Genomic DNA, 12,640 nt, shown 5'->3' on the forward strand with positions numbered 1-12,640 from the left:
ATACCTAACATTTATCAGGGTTCCAATGGCTTCCAACACAACTAATAGCTTTAATGACCAAAGCCAGCAACAACCTGGAACCCACTGTAGAACAAACACAGCTTAAGAATCAGTGGCTTTGGACACATCTTTCATGTTCTCACAGAAAGATGTTATTAACACAACATACCGTGTTCATCTTAATTCTGCTCTCCCCAACATTTGCCTAATCTATGCAAGTGTGACAGGATTGAAAAAGCCTTGCATATAGCGCAGTTCCTTACTGAAAGCTTACTGTTTACAGTGTGTCAGACAGATCATTTTCACAGCCTGAGTTGTATTCAGGAAAACTGAACCCACAGGCTCCAGCCATTTGCCCAGGACTTCAATCTGAGATGTTTATAAAACCCCATGCAATTTTGGGTCCTCAAATCAATCAGGGAAGAAATCATTGTTTATTTGTAATTGCACTATACCTTATATCTGCAACACATAATTTGTTTGTATGATGGCCAGGTTTCTCTGGTGAGAATTCTAATTCTTACTGTACTATGTAGCAGCCAATATCAAGGAAAAGGCTGAAACTCTTGTATTTGCTGCTCTTGTCTTGTTTCATTCTCTATACTGTCTTGATATAGATCCTTCATCACTCACCAAAAACTTCCAGCAGTTATTAATGTGTATTAGCATGTATGACATTTTAATCAGGTGTACCATGCTAATCGTCTGTGCTACAATACCCTACCTGATACGGTACAATGCTCTCATGGGCAGTGCCCCATCGCCTGGCTTCCTGACCAGCGTTGAGGAAGTTTGCTGCAATGTGGGTGAGACACGCCACCTGAAATGGAGAGAAACATATTTTTAATTTCCATGTCATCAGCGGGCACGTATCCTGCATTGCTGACACCATATTCCGAGATGAGCATATGAGAATTCTTCAGTTGCTGTTACTGTTGCAGTAGCTCAGTTCTTTGAAAGTGACACCTTTTTTTGTTCTTCCACAGATTCCTCCAGATAGAGTCTTATGATGTTATAATGGGGTGCTATAGTGTTTGGAATGCATTACTACCAAAATGGAATGGGTATTTATTTATTCCTTCAACAAACGATTACATCCAATAGTAAAAAAGCTGTTACTACCATCGCTATGACAGCAATAAGATGACAGGCAATTGAACACATTTATCATTTTGATGAATTAATACTTGTAATTGAACACATTTATTATTTTGATGAATTAATACTTCTTTTAATTAATTACTTTAATTATTCTTTTAATTTAATTAATTAATTAATTAATTAATTCTCTTAATTTAATTAATACTTTTATTTTTGACATTTTTTCGGCAGTGACTCCATGTCCATAGATTCAATAACCCCACAAATTAAACACCTGAACACAATAAATAAACAAAAATAAAGGTCTGTGTCAGAGCAAGAAACTACCTTGTTCGTTTACAGACATGTAGCTAGAAGATACATCATAAAATGTAAAACATTCACGTTAAAAAGCAGTGAGTTACTGTGCAATTATACAATGTCAAGTTACTCCATTAACGTTAGTTGTTAATCTATCATATTACCAGTATGAGTCCATAATTTGGTTTCATAAATAAGCTCACTGCACTTGAAGCCAACACTTTCACTAAATTCTATCATCAGGATTCAAGGACAGTTGAAAGTGCCAAGGAACACTTACAAACTTTACAATCCAGCCATCAAATATTCAGAAATCAGCCTAAGTATCCATGCAGGTCAAATTTGAAAGGAGACTGTCAGAACACAAGGTGAGCTTGTAAGTTATTATTTGACAGCAAGCTATCTAGCAAACATTAGCTAGATAATAAATTATGCAGAAGAATGTACAGGCATTAGCCCTTACATGAAGTTCTTGGATGGTCCATTTTTCTCCATTAAAAATCCTAATGTAGTCTTACAGTTATGCACCAATGTAAAGATGTTGCTGGATTCCTAAAAGCTTCTCTTTGTATCAGTGAGGCCTCATTACCCAAAAATGAAAGATACCTGTAGCTAGCTAAATGTTTCACAACAATAACTTTCATTAATCGCTTTCACATCCCATCCAAATACACATTCAACTGTCCCCATTCAAGCAACTTATCTGTCCTGTGTGCATATACAGGAAAAACTACAATAGTGCATGTAAAATGTGTTCTGCTGATGATGTCATTTTGGGATGTTCAGATATTTAGGCCATGGGTTTGATGTTCAGATCTACAAACACAGAGTCAGTGCCTTTTTTATTAGTGTGTCACATTTAAAATTAATTCAATCAAGCGATGTACCCAAAACTACTCACTGCTAACCAGGCACCTCTTTCTAACGCCTAGTTCTATAGTGTTGTAGGAGGCACACACATCTGAACCAATATTACTCAATGAGGTCCATCATACAAGAAAAGCTTTTGTGATCCGGAAGTATTTTAAGATTAATCTGACAAAATATGCTACAGAACAAGCACTCTTGTAAAGCAGCTCATGTAAAGCAGACATGAGCAGACACAGTGTCAATTAATGTTTTGTGATATACAAAAGAAGGGGAGCCAACAGAACAACCATCAGGGTAGACAGATCTTTCCTGGCAAACTGACATTAGCTTAGTTTTTAACCCACCCGAGAACAAGTGTAATTAATTTATTTTACGGCACAGGAGTAATACTTCAGATTTTACGAGTGGGAGTAGACGCAAATTGCTGTGGCAGATAGTGTGGAAACTCGGTAACCTGGACAGAGACATATTAACCAAACAAGCCCATTTCTTTATTGCCAGGAAAGGCAAAAGCAGCCAAAGCACACCAACTCCTCTGGTGTGTTTCTGTTTAAAAATACAGGCCAAATTCAAACCAATGCCAAATGGCTTCAAAAAAATAATCAACTTGTTTTTTATTTAACTGGTCTGAACTTGGTTTTGGTTTCTGAGTCCTTTAAAAATATTTACTTCCTCTTCCATTTTGCTTTCGGGGTATAGGGTTCAGATGCATGTCTCATAATAACACCATTACTAAACAAAATTAAAGAGGCCATACTATATAAATATATATTACTAAGAAGCTAGTGGCAATAATTGCATCAGGAAATATAGCCAGTACTTTTGTGCTGTGTAGCTTCTGTCACAAATGCATTTCTTTAAATATATTTGGCATTTATTTTCAGTAGATAAACCATTTTCTTATTTCAGTGCTCATTTCTACTTGCACTTAAGTTTTTATATGATGGCCAAGTTTGCCTGGAGAGGACTCCAGTTCATCCTGTGTTATTTAGGAGCTAATGTCAAGGAAAAGGCTGAAACCCTGTATTTGCTGCTCTTGTCTTGTTTAATTCTCTATATTGTCTCCCTACACATATTTCTCATGGACCAAAAACTGTTTACCCAGTAATTACCAGTTTTTGTGACTGATTTTTTGTGCCTCTTCATAATGCTTAGGTCACAGTAAAAACAAATGCAATTCAAATCTTGGTATTTCATAGAGATGTTGACACAAACATGAGGCATGGAAGGGACACATAGTAGTCTGAAATCAAAGTGACAAACTGTGTTTTGGTTTCTGAAAACCGATGGTGGAACTCCTGAAGGCTTTGCTAATTCAGGCCTGATTTCCAGCACCAGACTACATACACCTTGTGCCCTGCATAAGACCATGTGTTGCAACTTTTTGCCATATAGCAGCTTTTATATCCAGGTAATTGTCTAACATTAGCTTATTCTTGAACCAGCTGTCTTAATGATTAACTGACAGCTAGTCATTTACTGACTGCAACAGCACATATCAAATAGGCTTCACTAAGTTTGTCAAATACTATGGAATGTGGGGAGAAAAATTTGCAAAAGGTTTATACAGAGACACGTAATTATGACTTTGACCTTATTAAATCGAGACAATCAAGACAGAACTATAAGAAAGCCGTATAATCCAAATACTACCACAGGAAATGCAAACGTGGGGAATAACCTGTGTTACTCCTATCTCAGAAATATCCAATGTCTGACCATTCCAAAGTCCTATTCCTACAGAATTCAGGGTAAAACCTTATCGTTGCTGTTCTGTCCTTACTGGGAAATTATTAGCACAGATGACATTGATCCAGATGTTACCAATCTTAATATTGACATTACAAACTGCCAATCTAGCATTTTGTTCAGTTTTAATGCAAAACTCACTAAATATTTGAGTCTACAATCATCATGAATCCATTACAACATCCACTACTCTAACAGGCAGCAACAAATAAGTGCTTTAGCAAACATGGTTCTGGCACAAGATAATATAAAGACATCTATCGAGTTAAGTCTCACTGCAAAATTATAGATCAATTGATTCATGGTTAAAGGGTACCTAATCCCAATCACTTTAGATTACAAATAAAAGGCATTTCCCCATTTTATTAAAACATATTTTTTCTCACACAGTATAAGTACCCCAAATCCCACCACAGACAGTTTGTTTCAATAAAGCCAATAGATCCAGAGTAGCAGACTCCCAAATCACTACTTTACACTTTTGCCTAGTGGCAGGAGGATAGTGAAGGCCAGCACGAAAGCTTGCAACGAAGGAGCTTGTGTGAATTTAATGTGAAATATGGGAGGCTGAGCAACTTTCAGAGTAAAGCTTTCTAGCCATCCAACTCTTTACAATAGTCAATACTTAAGTGTCAGCACACTAGAATCATTTAAGCAGGCAGTATGTATATGTGGTCTCTCACACCTGACACTAATCTAGACCACTGTGTACCACTACATCTTCTAGTAGAGCGTTGTCGTCATGACAACGTGTAAGCAATAGGGTGGAAAAACATACCCATGCCGTACAAAAAAAGACATGAAAGCAGAAGGCTGTCCCACTTTGCCTATGTTTGTATCCAGTCCGGATATCCCAGTCTTGATCCTCTACTGGTTCCACTTTTGGTTGATTACTCTAATTGTGGAGGTCATATGTTTGCTGCCTCTTCTCTGAAAGCCACAGAGCCTTTACCCTGTCCACATCCACAAGGAACAAGTCATGTTAACCCACAACTGTTCGGAGCAGTCCTCTCTTAAAAACTTTTTTTCATGAATTTTCATGAACAGCAAAAGTCAAAAAAAAATGTCTGAGGTAGAACTGTAAAGAAATGAGATTATGTACACATGCAAAATGACAGAACCTTTCGTGGTTATTGGTAACAAATTATGACACATTATTTAAAGGAGCTGAAGTATTAACATTGGATAGATGCTATACAGAACCCTAGAGTGGTATGAACATGTTTGCTCCAAGAGTAGGAGATATCTGCATTATATTTCATGGCAAGTCTTCAGATATTGAAGGTTTTCATAGTGGTTTAAAGTGGATCATTCTATAAAACGGTTTGGATGAGGGTCATTATAAACCCCCAAATGGGTAATCACACAAGTATATGCAATTGGGGAAACTGAAATGGTAACAATGACGTAATTGTCCTCCAATGCAATGTTCCTCCACTTCTGGGTTGTTCTGAAGATGGGACCTCCTCTTGTAAAGCATGACAGATAGAGGCGGGATGATGTGCACCAGGCCGATGCAGATTATCCCACCTCTGACACAAAGTCTGCCATCTGTGCGCAGAACCTGAACATGTATTCATACAGGACATTCACTCTGCCCATTGCAATATCCCCAGCATTTTTGTCATTTCTTTGGTACTCTATCACAACCCCTTCAATAGCTGTGACTGACCTTTGAGGGCTCAAATATTTAGGCTTAAAGTGATGCATTTACAAGAAAAATATCAGCTGAAGACAAAAAAACATAAATAATTACAAATTACAAATCTGTAAAAACTTTCCAAAAAGTCTACACTGACAACAGGCATTGAAGTTCTCATCAGGATAATGCCAATAGTCATTAGCCATTCTTAACCTTCAGTAATATTGAGGTATTTGGAAAACTTTCGGCCAGGTCAATGGGAGAATAGTTTGCCATTGGATGACAAGTTCTTACACAGTAAAAATCTGTTTCAGGGTTTATGGAATGGAGCTGGTGGCTCTGTCTCATTTGGTCTTGTGCACCCTTTACAAGGCATATATTGAAACCTACCAACAACATAGTCTTAAAAAGACTCTTTTAAGCAGCCTTGACACCAAATCTTGGCATTATAATCTACCGGCAGACTATTAAACAAAACCCATTAAGTGTTTTGAAGGCAAAATGTTTATCAGCCACACTCATGGAGGTGGCATGAATAACTTCCTAGGGAAAGTGCTGACTAACATGCAGCAAATAAAGATATTGTGTGTCTTGATTTTGGGTGTTTGCAAGCCCTCATTTTACTTCCTAAAATTTGAATTTGTAGCCTTGAAAATGAGGCCTTTTGCTTGTCAATTTGAAGAATAACATGTATTTCTGTCCTATGTTTTATTAAAACTGATTTTTTTTTTTTTTTTGACCAATAGGAACAATACTGAGCATTTATTTATCATCAATGCAACATTTATTCCATACATGATCCACTGGAGTCATACATTCCTGTGCTTTAACGATATCCTTGTCTGTAACCTGTCTCAAGCAGAGGCAAAATCAGATTTCCTCCAACAGAGGAAAACTGAGGTGTGTGCGCTGCAGGGAACCAGCCAAAAGCATAAACTTATGTCTAATAATTGAGGGGTCTACCACAACATACATGATTTAGTGTGAGTATGACAACTGAGCTGGTGCACAGCCGAAAACCAAACATGCAACTCAGAACCAAGTATTAGGAGCGGCTGCATCCACAAAACCCACAGATTAAATATAGACAGAGCACTCATTGCAATTCTGAGGTAGTTGGAAGTTGGGGGCGGGGAGGGGGGGGGTATTTGGAATAGAACATGTGACAATACTCTGAAAAGAAGGAAGCCTTAACTTCTATTTGGACAATACAGATATGTTGGAGTCCTGGGTGCAATTAAATGCAGGAAGGATATAAAAAAAAACTTCTGACCACAACAGAAGAATACAAACAATTACATAATTGGAACCACTTCCAAAACCCACATCCTTCGTATGTACTAGTATCATTCAAAGGACAACTGCTTATATACTAGTGCAGGAATGTCTCTGGCATAATATTATAATTCCCCTAAGAGGGGGGGGTGTAAGACTCTGATTTAGAGCGTTTCTTGAATTTTTCTGATTTGATAAATGAATCACACTGAATGTCTGCTGCCCAGAAACACAGTTCTATCACAAACTAAGCGCAGAATGCTCCATTTGCCTGTGTCTCTGCAGGCCTTACCATGACCTTCAGTAAATGAACTGAAACAATAAAACAGTGAATATAGCTCATGTGGGGATGAAGGACAGTGATTCACAATGTACACAGGTTCAGCCATGTTTGTCAAAGCAACGGTGATGTTGCGGAATGTAGCTTGTGGCGCTGTATTAAAGATCACTTGATGTTTGATATCCATTGGATAAAGGTAAACAACGGAATTAGCTTTTGTTCAAAGGGCGAACACATTGCCATGTGAGGAGCACCTGAAGTGACAAGAACACCCTCTTTAAAATCCTTGTTATAATAATATTTTGTTGAATGCAAGAAAACCTAATCCACTCCAAGCAGGCATGGTTTCACATTTTTGTCAGTCACAGGCAGCTAATGCCTTTCAGCTTGGTTAAAAACAAGACAAAGTTTCCGTAAACATTTTTCAGAAACATAACCATAGTACTATTGAGGTAACACTTTACCAATGAAGAGCACTGTCAAATTTTACCTGAATAGGGACTTTAAACAGTTATTTTTAAAATCAATTGCCTGTACATTTCAGAAAAACAATGAAATTAATCCACATACATTTTACAGCTTAATGTTTTCCTACTGTTGGAATAAGAAGATGAAGAATATGAAGGAATGTGGAGACAATGTTAATGTGACAGTTTGAACAAAGCCATTCAGCATTAAAAAAGGAAAGACCCCACAAGAATGTAAAATTTGGAGAACAATGTGTGTAATGCTATAAATAATTCTAAATCTCGAACAGTTTCCACACAAAATAGTATTCACTGCTGTGTGAACAACGGAAGTTATGACGGATGTAAAGACTGATAAGTAAAATCCTATGAAACCCACATATCCACTACACTACTCAAAACTGGAAGAGCCATGCTAATATTATAAGCAGTGATTGGAAACTCTTATTAATAGACATACTGAACAACAAAAGAATCCTTTCTCTGTATTTATGCATGTATGTTTACAGAAAAATAAAACATATGGATTATCAATGTGTCAAATAAAGCTCCAAATGAAGATTAAGGAGGACAGTTTTCAGACAACTCCTGCACAATATAGCAAACCTAGATAACCTGATTTTATTAAATAGTATAAACATCACACCTACCACTTTTGTTTTGTGTCAGCTGTTCAAACCATCCCTCCTCAACTGTCTATATGGGTGGTCGAAAATCTTGGCCTCATGGACAGGTGCAATCCTTTCATCAGACTCCAAACTAAATATTAGTATCCCCATACCCTCATTGACAGAAACCTCCACATTCTCCAATGGACATATTTACACTGTATGGAAATTCAAATCGACCAAAATGTTTTTGGTCACCTCTCCGATCTAATAAGATGGTAAGGTGAAAAGCCTGACGGTAATCAAGAAAAGCACACAGGAATTATACCCTGCTTATCAATACAACAATTGTTCTGTGCCCTTAAGAGGTCTAATTAAGTGGTGTAATGCTTATGCAACAAAATCACTTCAGTGTACAGATGATCAGATATGTTTGAATTCTATGGATGTGAATTAAGGTGTCTGAATGGCTCAATATTCCCAGCACCAGAACCAGTCTTATGTGACAAGGGAGCACGAGTGATATTGCCATGTGCTGATGGACAAATGGCTTGGAATTTACTCAGAGTGAATGGCCAAGACCCAGTGGATTGTGACTTTTGGACCGTCAACTGGCAGATTAGATTAAAGGCCTTCAGCATTTATTATTTTGAGCATTCATCCCTTCAAGCCAACTGAGTGACACAGCTACACAAACAGGTTCTTTGAGGTGACAGAAACAGGTTTCTTTTTTATGGAGCTTTCCATGGAGTTATGGCTCTCTTTGTGTTGACTAAGGGTATTTGCTATGGCTCTTTCAAGCTTCCTGGTTTCTCTTCTGCTCTGTTGATACTGGTGCAACCAAGGCTTTAAGATTCCTACACAGAATGGTAAAAATACTAAACAGTGGCATTCCAGTTTGTGGGCTGGGGAATATGAGGAACTTGCCATAAAATATACAGAATCAAAGCTGGAGCTAAGGGCGGTCACAAACATTCAGACCGTCAGTTCATCACAAATGACAACCTCAGATGCATTTGTAACCGAGAGCTTTTTCCCTCTCGTGCTATGCAGCTCTCTCTGGAATTTCTTTATAAACCTGCCATGTGCTTAATAAACTCTGTCCCTTCTCCCTGACAATTTATGTGTTGAGTCAGACAGTGAGGTTGCATCTGTCCCATGTTATGATGTGAGAAAAATGGGACCGGGACATAAACCATTCCCCCAAGAGCAACAGTGTCATCTCTTTGATTCACTGCCAGCCAAAGTGCCTGGTGCGAATTTAACTTTGAACTTTCCTTGTCTGCAGGATCATAGCAACATGCCGTCTGAAAATACACACTTTGACAGAGGAGGTATAAACTTTGCATCATCACACTCCATTGAGTGCAGAGGAGTTAAGCCCACATCCAGTGTCTTGTCCCTGTTCAGTCAGATGAGGGAATTTCTACGAAGGTATTCTGTATGTTCAGTCAACATACTAAAAAAAAACTGTTTAAATTTCTTAGCTGCAGAATCACAGTGGATATCTGGCATACTGTACAGTCCATTGTTAAACCAATATTGGACTATACTATTGTACAACTGATTTTAATAATGGTCAGCAGTGAGCATTTCACAGACAATGAATTAGTTAAAAGTCAAATATATAGTATTTACAGGGTTACAAATACAAAATACTTTTCCTTTTAAAAATGCCTGAGAGACCAAATATTTCAGATATTTTCTTTCAGATTTTATTTTCTTTCTTTTTTAAGTGGAATATACTGGAGAAAACACAAATTGGAGGGTCATGTCAGGTCCATGTTGATTCAACTGATAGTAAAATGGGGGTAACTTACTTTGTGCTTACATTGTGATATCATGCTTACATTGTGATATCATGTCAAACACTATACCTTGTTAGAGAAGACCCGGCTACACTGTAAAAGTGGATATGCTTTTAAAAGAAAACAGGGCATTCTTCTATTATTTACTTATTTTATTTTATTTTTAGGGCCTGGACTATAAACATTTGATTTTACCAAAAATCAAGGAGAACACTTTAGGTCAGACCAAAAAAATGGACCCACTGGTGTGAGCATGTTTCCTGAGCACCGTGTAAGCCAGCCTTGCAGGGAAGTCGCTGTTACCTGGGAGGAGAGCAAGTTGCAGTCGATGTGCAGGCCCCTCCCTGTCTTTTGCCTCTGCAGGAGAGCAGCCATGATAGCCCCATGCGTGTACAGCCCTGTTGCCAGATCAGTCATGGCTACACCAGGTCTGACGGGATCCCCACCCTGGTATTGAGAGGTGCTGCATTAGGAAATGTGCAGTATCATACATATAAAGGAACATAGCACAAATATGCACACACGTATAAACTGACACATAAACTGACAGGCACACACCGCTTGCCCTCACCTCTGGCCCAGTGATATGCATCATGCCTGACACAGCAGAGGCAATGGAGTCGTAGCCGGGTTTGTGGGACATTGGCCCAGTTTGTCCATATCCTGCCAATATATACATTTTTATTGTAACACAAGGAAAACTGAACGCAAAGATATAACCCACAATCCAGCACTGCAAGACCTGCACATCTGAGTCGATGCACATCTGAGAACATCTTGACCCCCCTTATTTCTAATAACAAGTCCATTCAGTTGAAATACTGAAAATGACTGCGCTATAATAGTTTGGTGACAAATGACTTAAGACTAAAACTCTACTCAGATGTATGTAATGTGCTGCACTTCACACGGAGAACGGAAGAGATTCTCAACAACTTTCTCTGCTATTTGTCGGAAACAGTCTGTGCTGTGGCTTCCAGCCGAACTGTCGAAATCTGAGCCTGAGCTTGAGTCCTCTATGCACTTCCTCATAGTCGCAAGCACCACAGTTTGGCTGAACAAAAACAAAGGGAAAGTGTGTTGTGACACGTCTTTTCCTGAAACAAAAATGGAGATGAAACTTCACAAATGCGTGATGTTACTGACATCCTCCCCTTTGTTTCCATATGTCAAGTTATAGACGCTAAAGTTCAATCAAAATAAACAACCAAAGAGCAGCAGGGATGCATTTTTCACTCTGCACACATTAGGCTTACAAAAGCTAACTGTAGTAAGACATTTTTTGCAACAATCTGTTTACGCAATGTTTTGGCAGGATCCAGCTGCCATATACTGAGGTCGCCAGGGAACCTGACTTCTTAGAGTCTAAAGACTCTAAGTCTAAACTTTTCTGACAGAGAACAAAATTACGAAGGAAAGGGGATTTGTGCAGCAGAGAATGATTCAAGGATATGGGGCTCCTCACGGCACTGGTCTCATTATTAACAAGACAATAATAAAGCGCAACTCTTTATTGTACTGGTGATTGAACGTTGTAACAAACCTGGCTCTGTTTTTCGAACACAGACTTGGTTCCACGTCATTAACTTTCACACAGCAAGAGAAGGAATTTTATTCAAGCCGCAGCCCTTTGAGTGGAGGCTGCTAGTGCTGCACACATGCTGACAATAACTTGTGTTCTCAGACTCCACTTAAAACCCACTTTAATTCACTGTAAAGAAATTAAAACTGAATAAAAAGCTTTGGCGCTTCTGTAGAGTGAACTTTCAATCCTAAACCACTAAACCTCAAACTTGCTACAAGGAGCGACAAGACAAATGGCATATACTTTACATTGCGGCTGAAAGCTAATTCTGACAGCTTATTGTTGTGTTTATTTGTCAAATGGGGTTGAGTTCCATGCAAAGCTTTGTTAGTTTGCGTTTTGTTTTATTTAATCTTTAACAACATGTGTGTTTTAAATATGGAAAGACTAAATCAGTTGGGATGAATTGTAAAAACGCATGAAATCAGAACCAGATTTCCAAACTTGTATGTTAAAATTAAACAATGTCCTCATCTGCGTCACTGAATATGAAGGAGAGGTGGAAAATGTGTGATTTCTTCATGTGGCCTTTGAGATAAATATCTACATAAGCATACATACAGTGTTCTCTCCCTACTGAGAACTGTGAGAACTAACATTTCAAAGGAACTGGGCACACCAGTGATGTTGAGAAAGATGAACTAAATCCAGCACAACATGAAATAAGCTGCAACGAGAGATGTTTCTGGGGAGAAGTATTACTGCAAATTAAATTTAGGGTAAATTCGTCTGGCCTTCAATAAGATGCCATAATCCATACATGACCAAATAATTACTTGCTAACCAAAGAAATGTTTTAGAAAATTATGACGGACCACCGTAAGTTGCCACCATACCGGTCTTTCAATTAAAATTAAATTAAAAATCTGTTTAAAGCCATAGACAGGCCAAACTACCACAGAGGTTTTGTTTCCCTCAGATTTAATTATAGAATTAAATTGTTCACAGTTCAGAT

At 38.2% G+C, this 12,640-nt stretch overlaps 1 protein-coding gene across 1 annotated transcript in view; it reads right to left on the reverse strand.

The window, feature by feature from the left end:
• Positions 1–12,640, reverse strand: part of sugct (succinyl-CoA:glutarate-CoA transferase) — a 104,059-nt gene that overhangs the window by 84,443 nt on the left and 6,976 nt on the right. The window contains exons 7-9 of the mRNA XM_036522077.1: positions 10,672–10,763; positions 10,404–10,547; positions 725–820 (exon numbers count right to left, since the gene is read on the reverse strand). Of these exons, the coding sequence (XP_036377970.1) occupies positions 725–820; positions 10,404–10,547; positions 10,672–10,763 (332 nt within the window). The remainder of the gene's footprint in view (positions 1–724; positions 821–10,403; positions 10,548–10,671; positions 10,764–12,640) is intronic.

This window comes from Megalops cyprinoides, chromosome 2 (assembly GCF_013368585.1).
Source record: "Megalops cyprinoides isolate fMegCyp1 chromosome 2, fMegCyp1.pri, whole genome shotgun sequence".
Taxonomy (NCBI): domain Eukaryota; kingdom Metazoa; phylum Chordata; class Actinopteri; order Elopiformes; family Megalopidae; genus Megalops; species Megalops cyprinoides.